This window comes from Diospyros lotus, chromosome 13, assembly GCF_014633365.1.
Source record: "Diospyros lotus cultivar Yz01 chromosome 13, ASM1463336v1, whole genome shotgun sequence".
Classification (NCBI taxonomy): domain Eukaryota; kingdom Viridiplantae; phylum Streptophyta; class Magnoliopsida; order Ericales; family Ebenaceae; genus Diospyros; species Diospyros lotus.
The window spans coordinates 17,166,849-17,188,103 of NC_068350.1; the positions used below are offsets into that span (position 1 = coordinate 17,166,849).

At 40.9% G+C, this 21,255-nt stretch overlaps 2 protein-coding genes across 2 annotated transcripts; both read left to right on the top strand.

The window, feature by feature from the left end:
• The first annotated feature begins 4,083 nt into the window (after positions 1-4,083).
• On the top strand, positions 4,084-4,638 carry LOC127788080 (uncharacterized). The gene has a single exon (XM_052316197.1). The coding sequence runs from the start codon at positions 4,084-4,086 to the stop codon at positions 4,636-4,638; it is 555 nt and encodes a 184-aa protein (XP_052172157.1).
• Positions 4,639-17,556: 12,918 nt separating this feature from the next.
• On the top strand, positions 17,557-20,734 carry LOC127788541 (uncharacterized). Its single transcript, XM_052316955.1, has 5 exons — positions 17,557-17,719; positions 17,830-18,006; positions 20,108-20,169; positions 20,262-20,320; positions 20,418-20,734. Exons 2-5 carry the CDS (start codon positions 17,930-17,932, stop codon positions 20,433-20,435), a joined length of 216 nt encoding a protein of 71 aa, XP_052172915.1. The 5' UTR covers positions 17,557-17,719; positions 17,830-17,929; the 3' UTR covers positions 20,436-20,734.
• The last annotated feature ends 521 nt before the right edge of the window (positions 20,735-21,255 follow it).

A 21,255-nucleotide genomic window follows, 5' to 3' on the forward strand; every position in this document is an offset into this window, starting at 1 on the left:
TGGCCGATCGAAGCCAACAAAACAGTAAGGTGAGGTTAAGGTTAGGGTTCGAAATCGAATCATTCTCGGTCTCTTGAAAAAGATAGGATAAAGGAGACGAAGGCAAAGGGATGACGAAAAGACCAAAGGCAGAGGACCAAAGTCGACAGTGATGACGAATGGTTCCGATGACCTCACGATGAGGTTACTTAGGGTTAGGGTTCGAAATTGTCGAAAGCTTTGAAGAGTGAAGACCAAATAGAAAGCTCAGTGTTTGGTATGAGTCGGTTCTTCCTCTTTTCTTTTCTTTCAAGTGCTATCTACCAGACATAAAATGACATCATTTACAATATTGGTCGATTCGATTTTTTTGGCTATTCGTACCAAAAAATCGAACCGAATTGAAGAACCAATTTCCTTGGCAAAACTAACCGAATTGAACCACTTTAAGGCAAAAATTGAACCGACCAACTTGAACTGGTTATGTTCAGTTAATTATTTTTACCCGAACCCCTGCTCACCCCTAGAGAAAGGTGTTACACCTCTCATTCTCCTAAGTGATTCCTTCTATTCCGAATGACGTAAAATTGTCCCAACTCTTTCCCTCATCTTTTCTTCTACAGTCAATGCATAGACCATTAGCACAATATATAGAGACACTCATAGAAGGGACAATCACCATAGGGAACCTTATCGTAACCATTGAGGCAACGGTGAAGCCCATTGACGATCGACACGACTTTCTCTCTTTCTATATATTCTTTTTTTTTTTTTAATTCGAGGTAGAGTTAAATTATAGCAGCGACAATCCTTCATTAGCAATAAGACTCTCTTTATTTTTTTTAATTTGTAAAATTTTGTTGTTGTTTTTATTAGACTAACTCTTACAGTAATCTCTATCTTGCTTCCTATTATATTATAAATAATTCGCTCAGTATTCTAATTTTGCCTCAAAATTGTGTTTGATGTAACAACACTCCATGTTCTCCTCTCTATTTCATTTATTTATTAATCAACTCAATCTAAACATGTAATTTATTAGTGTATAATTTTGTATAAAAAAATATAAATATATTCAACACAGTTATCTCTAATTTAGATAACTGGTCACATTTTGTTTAGGAATTCATTTAATCTAAACATGGGATTATCTTTGAACACTTAATACACAAAATAATCAAATACACACATATACAAAATAAATAATCAAATACACAAATCAATAATTAAATACAAAAAATAATCAGATACATATATACACATAATCAACAATCAAATACACAAAATAATCAAATACACGCATATACAAAATTAATAACCAAATATACAAAATAATCAGATACACACATATATATAATTAATAATCAAATATACAAAATAATCAAATACGCACATAACAAAATCAATAATCAAATACACAAATTAATAATTAAATCACAAATACACAATATCACTCATCCAATACAAAAAAAAAAAAAAAATACGAAACATCCAAAGTCACAAACCAGGCTAGATTTGCTGGAAGCCGAAGAAGACGCCATCTCCGCCGCCGCCGCTGGTTCTGCTTGTCGTCACCACCACCTCCACTGGTGTTTACAACTCGCTTGTTGCGCCTGCAACTCGTCTTTTTTGGATCTACTGTCGCCATCTCTTCAAAGTCTTTTCTTCGGTCAATTTCGCCTTCATTGCGTCCGATTATCCTCTTACAGTGTTAATGGCCATTGGGAGGGGGTGGGGGGAGAGATGACGAGGAGGGTTGGCAAGATTTCGATTACCAATTGTGGCGAGACTTTTCAAGTTTGCCAAATTTTTTGCGATGGGAAATAGCTATATTGAGCACTATTGGAATTGGATTTGTGGATTTGGCTCTCTTTTTTGGCTTGATGAGTAGATTTTTCCATTGTTAGAGTCAACCTTATTACATTATAGTAGTGTTTGTTAAAATGAGTAAAATAAGGTTGTATTAAAATAAGATTGGAATGTTTTCTGAACTAAGATTGAAATGGTTAAAATAAGATTGAAAAGCATTCTAAGATTTTTGTCAAACTATATGTTAAATTTTTTGGAATGTACTAAATCACACAAATGTCATTTTTTCTTATCGATAAGGACTAAAATATGCTTCTCTTGAGTGAGGGAAAAAGATAAGCATATCTAGAAAAATTCAAATAAGAAGTCACATGACTTTTTCTTTTCAAGAGTTATCAGATAAGTTTAACAAATATATTGAAAATAACAAAAGTTTGAAATCTATATCTTAATTAATAAATACTATTTAAAGAGAGAGAGAGAATGAAAGGCATTTTGAAAATATAAAAATTGTTAAAAACTATTTACAAATGTAGGGAGACAATGTGATTATGAAACTGAGCCATAGATAGTGTTTCTAGTGGAGTTAATTGACCCATTGAAATTTAGTTATTCTTTTAATATAAATTTCTGGTGAGGAGATATTTTACTAAGGGCAAATTTACTTTACTACCTCCGGAGACTACAAACCTGGTACTATCACGTCTCTATCTCAGGAAGCCTGAGTGTCCCCCGGATCTCCATCCTAGATTTGATTTGAACAAGAAGGACTAGATTAACCAAGATTCTCTCCAACGTCCTCTTTCAAAGGTTTTCTTATCTCTTTAAAGTGAGCTTTACGCCATCTATAAATAGATGTCAACTTCTACATGTATGGGCATCTAGCTACTGAGTGACTTTCCATTTCGGGTATTTTCTTCTACTGACTTGACCGTCGGAGTCCTCCCGGGGGATTAAAGCACTGCCCTTGTAGGTAATTGGTTCGAGGCAGACCTCGATGATAGGTCCAATATCATCATTTGGCGCCTACCATGGGGCCGGTTGCTCTATCTACTCTTGTTCGTCGAGTACCTTAGACGAGCTCAAGTTGCCCCTATTATGGTGACAAGAAGAAATCCACCGCGAGCGGCTAATACCCAACCCGTCCCAGATTAGAGTCAAAACCACCCATCCGAGAATGGCCCTGTAGGGGGTCATCACCCGAATCCCTCGCCATCACAAGATCATGTCGCTCAGTCAGAAGGACAAGTCCAACGCTTGATGGAATTGCTCAACACCTTTTTAACCCAATAGCAGCCTCCAGAGGTGAGATAAGAGGAGTACTCTAACCACGACAGCCGGCACTAGAGGGACTGCCACTCTAGTCATAGAGAATTCCAAGGTGGTGGATCCCCTTGTGGTGGGAAGGAGTCTTATCGGGACGAGAGAAGGAGTGAACCCTCTAAGCGTGGCGAGTATGGAAGGCCGGGCTCTGAGGAAGAGGAGTTCTCTAGTCCCGATTATGCACGGGCCGGAGGGGCCTAGCGAAAAAGACGTTTGCGGCATTTGGAGAGGGATATTGCAGAGTTGAGGCGGAGGGAGGAAGAGCCACATGACATTATTTCCAATCAACCACTAAGTCGGGAGATCATGTCAATTATACCATTTGAGTGCCTTCGAATCCTATCCATTAAGCCATATGGAGGCAAAACTGATCCTGCTGACCACCTGAATCTCTTCGCCTCTCACATAATGGTCTAGGTAGCCCCTGATGCAATGTGGTGTAGAGTCTTCCTGGCCACTTTGGAAGGACATGCAAGGGCCTGGTATTCAAGTCTGGCACACCGGTCGATTGCTAACTTCGGATAGCTTCAGAACAAGTTCTTGGCTCATTTCGCTCCCCTCCGAAGGCACTGAAGGTCAATCATGACCCTTGTGAATCTCAAGTAGAACCAAGGGGAGTCATTAACAGATTTTGTGGCCAGATTTAATATGGAGGCATTGAGCATTGAGAATCTTGATCAAAGTATTGCTATGGTGGCTTTTTAGAATGCCTTGAGGGTTGGCCCTTTTACCTAGTCAATGGCTAAGAGGACTCCCTAGACGTTCACGAAGATCTTGAGTCGAGCCACCAAGTACATTAATGCCAAGGAGGTAATGCGAGCTAGGAGAATTGAGTACTCGGACAAGAAAGAGAAGAAAATTCAGAATAGGGAGTAGAAGCCTAAAGATAAACTGAGCCGATGAGGGGAAAGGTCGGGCCCCCGATGGAGTCCAGTCAGGTTCACCCTGCTTAATACTCCTCGAGTTAAGATCATGGCTACAATTGAGAATAAGGATTATTTGAAAAAATCGAGACCTATGAAGGCCCCGGCTAACAAAAAGAGTAAAGACAAGTATTGTCGATTCCATCGAGATCATGGACATGACACAGAGGAGTGCCATCAGTTGAAAGAAGAGATTCAGGAGCTCATCAATCGGGGTTTCCTAAGAAGGTTCATGACTAAGGATACTGAGCCACAAAAGGGTGAACGTCAGAGATCAAGGAGCCCCCCTCGTAGACGTGGTAGATCCCAAGAAAGGTGTAGGACTAGAACCCCACCCAGGAGAGAGAGTCGTCAGGGGGAGGGGAGTCCTCCACAACATTTAATTTTTCATACTCTAGCGACTAGGGTAATGCCAGGAAAGGAGTCGGGGGAAATTTCTAATCTGCATCGAAACGCGGGAGTCAAGAGGGCTCGACTAGGGGATGTTATCTCCTTTATAGATGACGACTTGCCTGGGTATCCGATTTCTAATGATCCACTGGTCATCACAACAAAATTGGAAAAAGCTTTAGTGGATCCTCGTGGACCTAGGGAGCTCTTATGAGGTTTTATATCGACAAGCCTTCTTAGGCATGAGATACAAGATGGAATAGTTGAAGCCAGCTTGTGTCCTTTTGATTGGATTCGACGGGGAGGTGGTATATGTGGACGGTATGTTCCAGCTCTCGTTAACTCTTGGAAAGGGTTCTCGGTCTATCCGAGTCGTGATATTTTGGTGGCGGAGGTCCTCTCGGCCTACAATATGATCCTGGGAAGATCGGGACTTAATGCTTTATGGGCCTTGCCAAGTACTTACCACATGGTGCTTAAGTTTCTCACTGTTCCTGGGGTTGTAGAAGTCAGAAGAGACCTAAGGTCCACTCGGGAGTGCTACATGGCATCCTCAACACGGCTAAGGGTATCATGCAGGAGCAGTCAGAACCCCAGGAAAATTCTGGACGGGGATAAGGCCTTAAGGTGGGAGAGGTCGGGATTTCCCCTCCTGCCACTATCAGTCTTTTACTGGAGGGTCCAAAGAACCCAAAGACTGTTGAGCCGGTGGATGAGCTCATAAAGGTGCCATTACACCCAGACCAACTCAATAGATGTGTAAAGGTGAGCGCCCACTTGAAAGACCCTCTTCGAACTTGGATTGTATCCCTTCTTCGCCAATATGCGAATAATTTTGCATGGCCAGTCCATGACATTCCTGGCATAAACCCAGAAGTGATGACGCACCGTTTGGGAGTGAAGTAGGGATACTAACCTGTTATACAGAAAAAGAGGAATTTTGCCCCGGATAGAGCAAGGGCTATAGAGGCCGAGATGGAAAAACTTATGGCAGCACAATATATTCGAGAGGTCGATTATCCAGAGTGGCTCGCCAATGTGGTTCTTGTCTCCAAGGGAGAAGGTAAGTGGAGGTTATTTATTAATTTCACTGAGCTTAACAAGGCTTATCCGAAAGATAGTTACCCACTTCCCTAGATCGATGCCCTAATTGATGGCACGGCTGAATACCACCTCATGATTTTTCTAGATGATTTTCAGGGATATCATTAGATCTCGTTGCATAAGGAAGATCAGAAGAAGACGACGTTCATTACTGACCGGGGCACCTATTGCTATATTGTTATGCCTTTCAGCTTAAAGAACGCAGGGGCTACATACTAACACCTAGTAAATAGGCTTTTTCATGACCAGTTGGGTTGCAACATGGAGGCTTATGTGGATGACATGCTAGTAAAAAGCTTGCTGGCAGAGGAGCATCCAACAGATCTGGAAGAGTGTTTCAAAACCATGCGCAGGTTTCAATTGAAGCTTAATCCCACTAAGTGTGCTTTTGGTGTCTCTGTAGGGAAGTTCCTTGGGTATATCGTGTGCACCATCATGGGATCGAGGTGAATCCTGAGAAGATTAAAGCGATACTAGAAATGTTGAACCCAAGAAGCATTAAGGAGGTCCAACAACTCACGGGAAGAATAGCGGTTCTAGGGAGATTTCTCTCCTAGTTAGTAGAAAAAGGCCTCCCTTTCTTCAAAGCCCTATCCAGGACCAAGGAGTTTGTCTGGGACATCGAGTGCCAGGAGGTCTTCAATGAGCTCAAGGAATGTCTGGCATCACCGCCAGTCCTCACCAAGCCCAAGACGGGTGAGTCGCTATACCTCTACTTGGCCGTAGTAGAGGAGGCAATGAGCTCAGTATTGGTGTGCGAAGAGAATAAGAGGCAGAGGCCAGTATACTACATGAGCAAATGATTATCTGGGGCAGAGGCTCGGTATTCCCCCATGGAGAAATTAGCATTTTCCCTGGTCATCTCAACAAGGAAGTTGCGACCCTACTTCCAAGCGCACTCTATCATCGTGCCTATTGACCAACCTTTAAGGCAGGTTTTGGGGAAGCCGAAGCTCTTAGGGAGAATATTGAAGTGGTCAATGGAGTTAACAGCATTCGACATAGAGTATAAGCCCCGTTCGGTTATTAAAGCCCAGACTTTAACAGACTTCATTGTCGAAGGATTTTAGCTTGGAGGATCATTAGATGACAGCCTAAGACCATGGATGCTGGAGATGGACGACAGCTTAAACTTTAGGGGTGGTGGAGCGGGGCTGATGATTAAGAGCCCCGAGGGTCAGTCTTGGCTATATGCTTTACATTTTGAGTTTTGGGTGTCCAACAATGAGGCAGAGTATGAGGCTCTTATAGTTGGTTTGAGGCTCGCCGCACAGCTCGGGGTGAGACATCTGAATGTACAGTCTAATTCTAACCTGGTGGTTCAGTAGGTGAAGGGAGAATATGAGGCCAGGGAGGACCACATGTCCAAATATCTAGTTTTTGTTCAGGAATTGATGAGTTATTTCAGATCTGTGAATATAGAGCATGTGCCCCGATCCTAGAATGTGGAAGCAGACACCTTATCCCGGATCGCGTTGGCCTTTTTCCCAACCAATTCCCAGCAGATTTTTATCGAGACACTACCCTAGAGAAGCATTGACGAGGTCATGGAGCAGCTATGTCTCGACCTAGAACCAAGTTAGTTGGATTCCTTTGTTAGTTATTTGAAAGACGGAAAGCTATCGGAGAATGATTTAGAGGCTCATGAGGTAAAAATGAGGGCTTAGAAGTTTATACTAATCAACGAAGAGTTGTATAAGAGATCCTTCATTCAACCACTCTTGAAGTACGTGAGACCACGCGAAGCTGACTATATTTTGAGAGAGATCCATGAGGGAATATGTGGGAATCACATAAGAGCCCAGACTCTTTATCAGAAGGCCCTTCGACAAGGGTATTACTTGCCGACTATGGTGTTTGATGCCGAGCAGCTGGTCAAGAAATGTGAAAGATGCCAACCGGTCTCCAACCTAATCCATGTTCCTAGTGCCATGCTCACCCAGCTGGTTCAACCGTGCCCCTTCTCCCAATGGGCGATTGATATTCTGGGTCCGTTCCCGCCTGCTGTGGGACAGGTTAAATTTTTGATTGCCGCTATAGATTACTTCACCAAGTGGATAGAAGCCGAGCCGCTGGCCTCTATCACTGCGCAAAAAGTGAAGCAATTTTTATGAAAGAATGTGGTTTGTTGATTTGGGATCCCACGGGTAATTTTTTCAGATAATGGGACCTAATTTACAGATTGGACAGTCAAAGAATGGTGTCAAGAGTTGGGGATCAAGCAGCACTTCACCTCTGTAGCTCCTCCACAGGCTAACGGATAGATTGAGCTTGCCAATAGGACTATGCTCCATGGATTGAAAGCCTGGGTCAACAAGGCAGATGAAAGCTGGGTGGACGAGTTACCGAGCATCCTTTGGTCTTATCAGACCACAAGGAGGGGGTCCACTGTGGAGACCCCATTCAGCTTATGTTACAGCTTAGAAGCCTTTATTTCGATAGAGATTGGAATCCCAACTTTTAGAGTGGAGCATTTTGACCCAGAGTCCAGTGAGCAAGGCTTAAGGAATAACTTGGATACAGTGGAGGAGCTTCGGGATGAAGTAAGGGTTTGTCAGGTGGCTTATAATCAATGGATCGAGAGGTACTACAATCGGAGGGTGAAAGCTCGGAGTTTCTTACCTGGTGATCTAGTCCTTCGACGAGCAAGTGTTAGCAACCCCCGAGATTCTAACAAATTGTCGCCAACTTAGGAAGGCCCCTATCGGGTTGTCGAGACCCTCAGCCCCGGGGCATACCGGCTCGAGACCATGGACGACACTCTTATAAAGAATACCTAGAATATTTAGAACATGAGGAAATTTTATCAATAGTAGGATACCCCCAAGGATGTTGGAGCTACGTATTTTCTCAATAAAATCTCATTATGTTCTTTTTATATCTGCAACTTTTTATTATATGGGATCCTTCTAAGGGAACAAAAGAAAAAGGAAAAAGCAATGGGCCAGATATGGTCCCAGGGGACCACCCCTAAGTACAATGGAAAAAAAGGCTAGGGGGGTGGAGATGACCCCTAAAGAAGTCGACTTAAGGGGTCTCGAAAGAGACTCCTAAGGCCCCACCTCCATATCAAAGTTTTAAGGGCTAAAAATAAAATGGGGCAAATGTGACCCTAGGGGACCACCCCTAATGAAAAGGAACCGAGGGGAACAATACCTTCCGCCATGCCAACATGAGAGTTACAAAGGGGCTGCAAGATATCAAATAACAGAGACCACCCAACTCGGGCTATTACAGAAACATATCTTCAAAGGAGCTTTATTCAACAAAGTGACAAGGGACTAGTACAACTCGAGCTCAAGGCAAGAAAATACATATGGGGCTAAAACTAGCAACTAGGCTTCTTCTTCGGACTCCTTTAATTCGATGGCGGAGGCTTAGGAAGATGATGCTCGGGTGAGCTTAGCGATCACGTCATCCATGGATTTAACGGGGGAAAAGTCAAAGTCAGGGCAGGCTTTTTGCACTTCCTCCTTGCAACGAAGGAAGCCTTTCTTCCAGACACCTTGCAACTCTGGTCTGATAAATCCTTTCACCTTAGGAAGCTGGGTAGGGTTTGCATATCTCTCTTCTAGCTCCCGGATACGCTCTTGAGACTGTCCCAACTTTTCCTCCATTGTATGGCGGCTAATCTTGAGCCCTTGGAGACACGTCTCTAACTCTGCTACTCGTTGATGTTGAGCCCTCAGATCCTTATCCCGTTGCTCGATGGTCCTATGGTAGTCTGCAAGGGTATAATCCAACTCAAGCATTTTTTGAGAGTTCCTCGCCATGCGCCTCTAGAGCTCATTCTGAGCGACAATACTCTGTATTCAAATAGCAAAAAATTAGAATGTGGGGGCCCAAAGTTCTCGACGTTAAGGGGCCGAGAAACTAACCTGAACTAAGCCCTTGCAGTAGCAAGACTCCAAGGTCTCCGAAGTCAAATCTGCAGCCTCTTCCATATCCGCTTGAGTCGGTAGACCCTGGATAAGCTGAGTCGCCACCCAAGCCTCACTTCTATGGTCTGACTCATGGACTTTCCAGTTCGACTGGTGAAGAGCCCGGGCGGGGATGGAGGCCTCATCCTCCTGGATCATGTTAGAAAAGTGCTCGGTGCCTTAAGAGTCCCCTACCTCGGGTCTGGACAAAGGCGTGACAGAGCAGGACCTAGAGGCCTTCAATTTTTTATGCCGAGGTGGGAGACGAGATGTAATACCCAGGAATAATTTAAGGCTATAAATGGTATTTTATAAAGGATATAAGTGGAATTATCAAAATAATAAGGCTATAGGGTACACTAACGCAACTTTATATGATCGAATCAACTAGAGGGAGTACCCCGAACCCTAGATAGCCAATGAAAATGGTATAGTATCGACAAGTGATTCGAATTATGATTTTTAGTGATGAAAGAAGCGGGATTGGAAACAGTTTTCGGTACAACTATCGACCAAGCTGAGAAAACCAAATTGACGTTCGAGATATCCAAAAAATCAACGGAGAGTGTCAATGACCTATATTTTATGTATAGAACAACCCTTAAGCGATTTTGGGTTGAAACGAAGGGATTTAAGGTCAAAACGGGCAACTGGGCCTAAGTGTAATTTTCTAAATTTGACCAAGGGAGGTCGAAACGATAATTTTTTGGAAGTTTCGAGGATCAAATGAAGAATGCTAAACTTTTGGGCCTTAGTGATGATGTTAGATAGGTCAGGGGTGTCATGAAAAGGGCATAAAAGTTATTTGAAGAAATTAGGGGGCTGAAGTGCAATTTAGCAAAAATTGGACAGTGTGAACACAACAGGGAAGTCAGTCGTTGCCTTCCATCACACGTGGTCGTCGTTTTCAGTGATGGGACGGTCGAGGGGTAGCTGGGGAAGGTGGTATACGGCCTGGGGAGGCATTGGGTGGTGTCCATTAGCCGGAATTGGTCAAGTTGTGACCGGAATTAATGGAGAAAGCGACTGAAAATCTAGCCGAGATTTTTGAAGGATTATCCTCATGATTTAGGGCTATTCGAGGGTGTTAAAGGCTAGATATGGTGCCTAAGGGATAAGATTAACCAAGATTTGGATATTTTCGACCGAGAAAATAGGTATAAATAAGAGCAAAGTGGCCGAGGGTTTTGAAAATTTGGAGCTTCAAATCGGGTGGGTTAGAGGTAGAATCGAAGAGCATGGTTAGAGGGATTTTGACCCTCGCATCCAGGAGAGAGGATCTGGAGCGTTTGGTAAAGTTTGGTGCGCGTTTGGAGGCTATTCGAAGCCAATCGGAAAAGGGAGGCGGTCCGCCTTGCTGGACCTGCAACTCGCCTTTTCGGGTGTTTTTCGGTGGCCTTTCGGCATGAAACCGGTGGGGTTGTGATTGAATTCAAGTGGGCTTCAAGAGGGTGTCTTCATTTTGGTCGTCGGAGCACCCGTCGTCGACTGGAAAATTGGAAAAGATGATGGCGCGTGGCTGCACGCGCCAGCCTTCATGCGCAGTCACGCGCTAGGCGCGTGACAAAGGGCAATTCGGTAATTTCAATTCTAGTATTTTTCTTTAAATATTTTAGGAATTATGGTGTTGAAATATTTTGGAAAATGTTTGAGGAAATAATTATTTTGGAATTATCAAGGTGGAAATTGGGAGAAAAATAGAGGAAATTATGGAAAATTAAGGAAAATGGATTTTAATGCTTCCTTAATTAAATATGATGTTTAGGAAGTATCGTGGCTCGGGGTTGAGTACAAGTTCAAAGGTTTGTGATTTGGCATGCAAATCGAGGCAGTGTACGAGGATCGAGGCGATCCGAATACATTCGAGGTGAGTGGATTGACTCTAGTTTTACCCTTATTTTGGATATGTCTTGGTATGAGTGTAGTGAGTTCAGGTGAACGAGTGACATGGTAGGGCACTCGAGACCAGAACTCGGGATGCTATGCTTATGCGTTTTATTCATGTATATATGACATCATTTGTATATTGATCATGTGGTATATTGCATCAACTGTTTTTACTTATAAAAGAGTCGGTGCATGGCGTGTGATTTTCATGTCATCGGGGTATTGATTTTCGTGTCATTGATGGGTCCGTGTGGGACGGGATGGGGTCTTCTTGAGAATGGGACAAGGTTAATCCTAGTGATCGAGTGACACGGTAGGGCACTTGAGAGATTAAGTATATCACGGCAAGGTCAACCCCAACGGTGTGTGGAATGGATTTTCCACGGGAGGTTGAGTATGTCAGGGAGATTTCTCAAGATAGACGTATTGCATGTCGTTTTGTCTGTGTATGCCATGCTCGTATGTCTTTCATTGTAACACCTCCTCTCCTAGAACTAATCGAGAAAAGGTGCTACGGGGATAATAAAATAAACTGGCTGATAAACTGAAATCTGATATCATGACTGAACATCTCAATCAACTGAAATAAAAACTCTGAGTCAATATAGACTAAAAACCATAAACTCTAACTAAGGGACAATCCCTCAGTTGAAATGTAAAATAAATCTAAACTGACAAAACACTATAAAACTCAACAGACTCCCAGACATCTTTTATCTTGAGCGGCTCCACGTACACACATTACTGAACACTGCTGCTAGGCTTCACATCTAATACTCCCCTACTAGAACCTGGATGGGTGAAGAGTACAAGGTGAGCTATAAAATCTCAGCAAGTAATAAGCTGTAAAGAATACTGAAGCTGAATCGAAGAATATCGATACTGATAAATAACTCACTGAACTTGCACTGTATAATCACTGTCTGATTGCATTCATAAAAATGTAATGCACATAAACTGTAAACTAAATGCAGGTATGCAACTTTGGCTCATAGGCCCACATAATCTGATAAAACATACCCGACTGATCTGAAACCTGCATACATAAAAACTGTAAGCACATACTGTGGGCAAAGCCCCTAGCCCCCTGGTTGCCACCAGGCGAGCAACTCATAAACTGAGCTAAAACTGAAACTGATGGGATCCCCGTAGACAAGCCGTCTGGCGCGCATAATGCAATGTAATGCTCACATAAATGCTGGCACACGATATGTAGTGCTCCATATAAAGTCATGCTCAATGCTCATACCAAAATGTATGCACGTAATCTCACAAAATAATGCTGAACATGATATGATCTTCATCTATATATTAGAATACAAAGATTCAATGAACTATGATTTAGGGTATGGGTATGATTAACTTGTCATGTTCTGGCTTATGAATTCATTGCTGGAAGGTATTGAATAAATTAATTGAATTAAACTTGAATTAGGACTCATTGGAAGCTAAATTGGATTTCTGGAAAAGTCATTCGGATATCAGGAAGGATATCCGGATATGATGAAAGACATCCGGATATGAAGAAGGCTCATCCGGATACACTGACATTCAAAGCAAAAGCTATTCGAATATGTTGGAAAGTATTTGGATATGAACTAGGACATTTGGATATGATTCTGGTCATCCGGATATCTCACTGATGCATTCAGATATAACTAGGGACTATTCGAATGAAAAATTCAACTTTTGAGGGAGGCATCCGGATATCAGGCGAGACATTCGGATATTATCTTGACCTTTCCAGATGTATAAACAAACCATCTGGATATCATACTCGAAGAACTTTAGATACATCCGGATACGATACAAGGTATCCGGATATTAGAACTTAGAGTAATAGAACTTGCAATCCAAAATGGATAACGATTAATAGAACTTGCAATCCAAAATGAATAAGGATTAATGGAACTTGCAATCCAAAATGGATGAGGATTAATGGAACTTGCAATCCAAAATGGATAAGGATTAATGGAACTTGCAATCCAAAATGGATAATGATTAATGGAACTTGCAATCCAAAATGGATCAGGATTAATGGAACTTGCAATCCAAAATGGATGAGGATTAATAGAACTTGCAATCCAAATGGATAAGGATTTATAGAACTTGCAATCCAAATGGATAAGAATTTATAGAACTTGCAATCCAAAATGGATGAGGATTAATGGAACTTGCAATCCAAAATTGATGAGGATTAATAGAACTTGCAATCCAAAATGGATGAGAATTAATGGAACTTGCAATCCAAAATGGATAAGGATTTATAGAACTTGCAATCCAAAATGGATGATGATTAATAGAACTTGCAATCCAAAATGGATGAGGATTAATGGAACTTCCAATCCAAAATTGATAAGGATTAATGGAACTTGTAATCCAAAATTGATAAGGATTAATAGAACTTGCAATCCAAAATGGATAGGGATTAATGGAACTTGCAATCCAAAATGGATAAGGATTAATGGAACTTCCAATCCAAAATGGATAAGGATTAAATAAACTTGCTCATAACTTCATTGTTATACGCATATATATATATATATACGTCTCTACTTACTGATATAAAATCTGAGAACTCAATGAAGAACTGGAATAATCTGAAAAACTGATATGAACCTATAATGGAAGGGTTTACATGAAGAATACTTGCCTGATAGAACTTTCTGATCGAACCCTGGAGCGATCCCGAAGACTCTAGCAAGCCTTAGCTATCTCTTGGCCTTTCTGTTCTTCACATGGCATGAAGAAAAGCTAAGCTAATGGGCTCTATATATAGACATAAAGCCCTAGATCACACTTCTTCTACAACTTGGATTCCTTCTCCAAATCTAACTAGGAGACTCTCAATCCAAATCTATCTCATACATGGATTCTCATTCTCCTTTAAATATATAATCTCACTTCAATAATAATAATACATAAATTATTATTAAAACTCTCAAATAATAATAAAACTCCAAAATTACCTTCATGCCCTTGCATTTAATTTTCATAAAATAAATGCCATTTAAATGCTATTCTCTCAATTAAAAATCTAAATTGCCACCTTGGCAAATTCCTTTAACTTCAACATTAAAAAGAAATAAATGCTATTCTTTTCCTTCAAAGTCTCTAAATTGCCACATTAAATAATTAATTGACAAAATCTCTTAATCAAATACTTGAAAAATTAATTAAATAATTCCTGAATAAATACTGGGCCCTTTAATGGGTCGTTACATTCATGCATTATGTAAACTGTTTCATGCCGTCATTTAGATGTTTTGTCATCTAACTGGGTTATGCCCCTGGAACGTTCAATGTTTCAGCTAGGGATTGCTGCGAGGGCAAGGACATGGCCAGTTGAAGGTCATTGGTGCTTAGATTGATAGTCGTTGTAACCTTTTTGGGTTTTTAGTATGTATTTTAGCTTGTGTATGAATAATTATACAATAACTTCTTGTCATTTGGGTTATCTATATTACGTATTTTGTTATGGAAATACTATGTAAGAATCACGGTGTTTGATGTTAATGTATCTGCTGCGTTATGATATGTCTCGTTTGGTTGTTAAGATTATTAATCTTGTTAAGTTAAACGGGTAAGACTGGGGTTTTCGGGATCCGGTATGTGTATGTGAAGGTTGTTCATGAAGCACTGCGCGTGATGAAATTATAAAAAAAAAAAAAAAAATTCCCGAAAATACCCTTATAGTAACACGCCCGGCGAGGCGGGATGTTACACGAGAGTCTTTGGTATGCCTCTTAGCATTCTTCCAAGCCCGTTTGGCCTCTTCAGCGGCTTACTTATCAGTCCCCCATAGCTCCGCATCGTCAATCATCTTGGCTGAAAAGCATGACAAAATAAGATGGGGTTAAGATGGGGAAAGCACACATAAATTAGAGACATGAAGCAAAACAAGAGGTTTGAAAAAATCAACCTAAGAGAATGTCGGCTGCTGGGCATGGGTATTGACACACACCCCTGAGAAACAGAGTTTGCTCATTGATTAATCTGGCGATGCTGATGTGCTCCAGACTCATCAAAAACTCAGCATCTCTCCTCTCTAATGGGGACATTTCGCGCGGAAAACTTGTAAAGGGACACTGACGCCAGGCGGAGGGCACACCCATAGAAAGAGAGGAAGAACCCATGAAGAAAAATCGATTTTTTCAACCCTTCAAGGAAGACGGGGTATCTACGAGGAACTTACAACCAGGGTATGCCATGAAGGAATAGCAAAATTTAGACTTGTTAACAAATACAAGGCAAAATAGTTTTAAGAAGAGCTCCGCCCTGAGAATGATACCTTTTTCCCGACAACATATAACGAAGGCGACTAAGCTCCTCCACCCATTGGGCACTAGTTGAGAAGGACATAATCCTACGAGACAAAAGATCTCAACTAGGTTGTCTTCGAAAGGAAATCGATACCTGGCTTCAAGAGAGGCCTCATAGATAGCTAAACCACTAGAAGGGGATTGATGGGCTCTAAGATTAGAGGGTGCAGTGTACCAAAAGCCCTTGATGGGGAGATGATATTTTTGGACGATATTTTTGGACGAGTTCAGAGACCTCGTCCTCGGATAAGGTGGAATAGGCATGGGTTAGGTCATCAGGGAGACCGCTACGATCGACCTCTAACTCTATGTCATTGTCGTTATCAAAAGAGAAGGCATCAGGATGGGGCCGTGAGGTCTTGGCATCTCTTATTGGCAACTAGAATGAGAAAATAAAGAGCTAGATAAGCTAGAAGAGTCCGAACTACTCTCGTCCGAGTTGCTAAAGGAGATTATGGGGATTGACTTACTAAAACAACGAGACATGGGAAAGAAAGACAACGAAAAATCATAGAAAATAAGAGAAATGAAGCAAGAGAATACCGGCTGATGAGAAGAATTCCAAAAGCGAACGGAAAAATGCACAGGATAACCCTTAGAAAGGAGTCGGTCCGTCCCCTGTCAAACTTGAAAACGCTCGTACCCCGTGAGAAGCTTGCACATAAAGGCCAACCAAGAAAAACCAATTAGAAGCAGGGGTTAAGGGATCTAAAAAAAAAGGGTCCAGGGGTTACGGCGTGGGGCTGAGGCATGCGGCCTCAGCCAGCATGTAGGCTCAGCCTTGGCCAGGTGCGGCCGAGGCGCACAGCCCCAGCCCGAGCAGCTGAGGCGCGTGACCGAACCCGCGCACGTCAACCAATGCAGCCGAGGTGCGCGACCGAGCCCGCGTACCTTGGCTAACACGGCCGAGCTCGTGCACCTCAGCCAGCGCAGTCGAAGCGCGCGGCTGGGATGCGAGGCCTCAACCAGCAAGGCCGAGACCAGTGGTCTCGGCCAAAAAAAAAATGGGGAGAGATCTTTTACCTCTTACTCTACTCCAAAAATGCCTTTATTCAAAGAATGCTTAGAAGGAGGGGACCATATCCATCCCTTTTTATAGAGTTTTTTTGGAGGCATGAGAAGTGTGAGGTGACATTGAGTTGGGAAGCAAGCCCAATATTTGAGATAGCTAACCCTATTTTTTGCAGAACTCTTTTTTGCAGGAGAGCAGGAACAACTTGGATAACTACTCCTTCAGTTATCCGAGCTCCTTACCCGCACAACTCAGGGAGTTGGGAGGGCCAAGTGGTGAGGAGATATTTTTCTAAGGGCAAATTTACTTTACTACCCCTAGAGACTACCAACCTAATACTGCCGCGTGTCTATCTCAGGAAGTACCGCGTGTCCCCCGGATCTCCATCCTAGATTTGATTTGAACAAGAAGGACCTGGTCAACCGAGATTCTCTCCAATATCATATTTCAAAGGTTATTTTATCTCTTTAAAGTGAGCTTTACGCCATCTATAAATAGAAGTCAACTTCTATAGGTATGGGCATCTGACTACTGAGTAATTTTTCATTTTGGATATCTTCTTCTACTGACTTGACTGTCGGAGTCCTCCCGGGAGATTAAAGCACCGCTCTTGCAAGTACTTGGTTCGAGGCAGACCTTGGTGATCGATCCAGCATCATCAATATCTATAATTTTATTGTGGATAAACAAACTTTTAAGAATTGAAATTTTGAATCACCAAATATAAAGGGGTTTAATATTTTGATTTTTAGGAGTTTTGGTTCATAGTCAACACTTAAACATACGCATGCCACATGCCACATGCCATATTTGAATTAGTTTACCCAAAATATAAAAAATCTAACTCAAATTAAAAGAGCATGGCTATCAATAATATTCGGGCCAAGGGCAAATCACAACCGTTCATCCGCCCCGACTCTTCCCACCTATAAAATGTACCTCCGTTACGCATCTTGGTTTCCGATCATTCCACAAACAGAAAGCTAGGGTTTCGACTTCACCATCGTTTCTCCGTTAACGCGTGAATCTCTCTTGTAGCTGGATAAAAGCGTAAGATTTCGTAAATTTATTCGCTGCCCAGTTCGTGCGATCTTGAATTTGTGTCTGTTATTTTACGTCTCTAAAGTTCTGAGTGGGAATTTCTTTGCGTCGGCAATCAGATCGCCAAATCTATTAGCCTCGAGGCTAATTGTTCCTAAATTCTCTTGAGCTTGTGCTTCGTTGATTGGTCCGTGAGAAGACGAGCACAGCGGTACGGTCATGGCGGGAGGCAATTTCGTGCACCGAGTCATGTCTTACGTCGTTAATGAGCTCGTGGTTAATGCGCTTGCAAACAGGTATTCCTTCACTCATCAATCTCCCTTTCTATAAATTCTTTGGCGACTTTTTAGATGTGAATACGTTATAATTTCGACTAATCCGGAAGAGAAAAAGAAGATAAGATCTTTTCTTGTTCTTGATACATCTTCTTTTGATGGCATGTGCATCATGGGTGTAGGAGCACGAGAAATTGGCGGATACACCATACATGTTTATATTCAACTTGTCTGTTCTGTCAGTTTTCAACAAAAAAAAAAAAAAAAACGAAAAGAAAAGAAAGGAGAAAACTTGTTCTCATCGATCAGTGAAGGAGAAAATACCCAGCGTTGTTACTTTAAGAAGTAATTTGTGTCATAACATAATAGAAAGACTATTATAGTTTTTCTTTGAACAGAGGAAGGATTTATTTTCCTATTATCTGCATGTTTATTAGTTTCTCTAAGTATCTGCCAAGAAGTAGATACGATTACTATTATTGCATTGATGGGTATGTGTGGAGAAAGTCACATTCGGGCATGTGTAAAGTAAAGAACCAGCTGTGAGTTGCAGGGATGATTACATATATGTTAAACGTATAAAGGGCCAGTTGTTTTTAACTTTACATTTGACAAGTTGTCTCTGATTTGCAATTGACCTGAAACAACTGATGTTACTGAAATCTGATGGTGGGAAAGCTTCCTTTTCCCCATCCAGAGGGTGTTTGGCTCAGCTTAAATTATGGGATTTTATAAGCTTTAGAGCTTTTAAGCTCTGGAGCCTTCTGTTGTAGATGTTAAAATTTTGAGAAGGGCATTTTGCTCTTTTACTTGGTCAATTATGGCTTTTTTGATACAACTTATAAGCTATCCAAAAAAAAGCTAGGGGTACCAGCTTTTGGGGAAAAAAACTGTTGGAAGAGCTTATAAGTTTTTCCAATTTTGCCAAACAGATAACAAAAAAAATTTAAGCTTTTAAGGAGCTTTTAAGCTGCCTTTGACCAGAAAATAAGCTAAGCCGAATAGATCTTGCAATTTGGTTGAGTGTACCATATAATGGAGTCAATGCTTAGTGGTTGTAAGCCATTCAGTATGGCCTAACTAAGATTCAACTCTATTCATGGTATGTAAGTGCAGTAAAGCATTATCCCTTGTATTCTTCAAGGGCATTGCAATGTAATTGGATGATTGGGGATAAAAGGTTTATTTGATGTTTTATGTTTATTATTTGTTTGTGGGGGTAAGGATACTGAAGACCAACTTTCTGAGCCTTGTTGGGGGCATTTCTCATAGTTAAATGTTCTCTTTTACATATATGCATACATACATGCAGATTTATATTTATTAGTTATCCAATTTGCTAGTCATTCATTATGCTTGAACTTATAACAGTACGCTACACATTGCCTTCTACACAACCTTGCGAGTTTGAAATGTTCATTGGTGAAAGATTGCAAATTATAATTGTATGGCCTGCATACTTCATGATTCTCTGTCGGTAAGGTGAATAAAATGTAACCACCTTATGGTGGCAATTCATGTACAAAAAATGGCTTAAGGGGTGCACCATATACAAAAGAATTGTCAAATCTGAGAGATCTGATGCGAATTCTTGAGAATTCTGTAGAGAATTCTAGAGAATAGGGGAAGAATTGATAGAAGAACAGAGAGAGAGATTCAGAATGATTTGAATTCAATTTCTCGATGCCTCAAAACAGGTGGGATCAGGTCCTTATATACTGGATCCCACATCCTTCATCCCACCAAAAACTGAATTACAATTTACATATAAGCGCATTCTAGAATCAACTAACAGCTTCTATAACTACTTGCACATGTAGGCTTGCCACTTGCACGTGTAGGCCCTCTCTAGGTACTTAGAACGTGACAAGAATGTGGGGGAAGTCAGTGGTTCACGCTAGAAGTTGGAAAATAACAATTATTCAGAAACTGTACATTGGAGGACACAAAAAAAGTTCTATTTGCTGTCAACCCCGAAACTTGGTCCATAATATTTCCATCTCTTCATCTTCAAGTTTTGAGTTTGTATTATTATATTCCTGTGTGAAGCTACATGGAGAGGAAACTCTCCTAAAAGAGAGATGGAATTTAATAATTTGCCTAATTTTGTTTCTGCTTGTAGCCCGGCATTCCAAAGATTTGCAGTGAGAACTTCAAGGAGGATGGAGGATATTTCAAGTAAAGGTACTTACGTAATACGAAGTTTCATTTTGTACATACCAAGTGGTAGTGTTAATAATGATGCTATAATGTGGGTTATTGGATAATTTTCCCAGCTGTTCAGAAGAGGCAGGAACTTAATGAGCTGGTGAAAGATTTGTCAAAGAATTTTGAGGTAAGAGTGGCATGGCATTATTGGTTAGTAAATGGATGCAATCTGTGTTTATTTTGTCATGGGCTCTGCCCAATCATATTTCTTGCATTTGATGCAGAATTTTAAAAACCAGTGATGTAGTTGACATGCTCCACAGCAACAGGCAGGCAGGAAGGGCGTTTGTAAGACATCGTCGGCCTACTTTAATCGTAATAACAATGTGTGGGTGTCTTGGGGGCTGATAATATGGGATTTTGGAAGATGCAGACATTTTGAGGTTACCGAACTGCTCTAATGAGGGGTATTGGTCATTCTGGTTAATTTTATAGCATGTGTAAATGTGATCATCGTAAAGGTTGTGCTTTTGCCCGATACTTGGGGCCTGTTTGACTAAGCATTTTTTTAGAAATTTTTAAACTGTTTAGTTTTTAAGTAGTTTAATTTTTTTAAGTTAGGTAGTATTTAATGTGTTTAAACTGTTCTAATTTTTTAATTTTTTAATGTGTTTAGATAAATATATTTTTAAATTATTAGTTAATAGTTATGTGTTTTGTTTTAAAAAAAATTATTAAGTTATTAAAATTTGAGAAAAAAAATGGACATGTTAAATAATATAAATAAAAAATATAAAAATATTAATTTTTAATAAAATTTAATTATAAATTAATGTTTAATGATAAAATTTTATTAAAATTATATATAATTATCAAAAAATATTAATATAATATATATATATTAAATATATATATACACCCACAGATCATCCCCTCTGATGGATTGACACCAACATCAATAGGTGCAACAGCTGGGCTGGGCCACTTTACATTGGTCCATAGTTTTAATGATGATAAACAGTTTCCGTGATGAAGTTGGAAGGATTTCAATCAGATGTTAAAGCAGAGCGAGTCGGGGACTGCACGGTGGGGTCCTCATTGCAAATCAAAAGTAAAGATAAT

Excerpts from the sequence above, each read along its gene's own strand:
- LOC127788080 (XM_052316197.1), top strand. The coding sequence starts at position 4,084 with ATGGCTACAATTGAGAATAAGGATTATTTGAAAAAATCGAGACCTATG.
- LOC127788541 (XM_052316955.1), top strand. The coding sequence starts at position 17,930 with ATGGCGGGAGGCAATTTCGTGCACCGAGTCATGTCTTACGTCGTTAAT. Across the intron at positions 18,007-20,107 it reads GTTAATGCGCTTGCAAACAG|CCCGGCATTCCAAAGATTTG; the intron begins GTATTCCTTCAC and ends TTCTGCTTGTAG. Across the intron at positions 20,170-20,261 it reads GGAGGATATTTCAAGTAAAG|CTGTTCAGAAGAGGCAGGAA; the intron begins GTACTTACGTAA and ends TAATTTTCCCAG.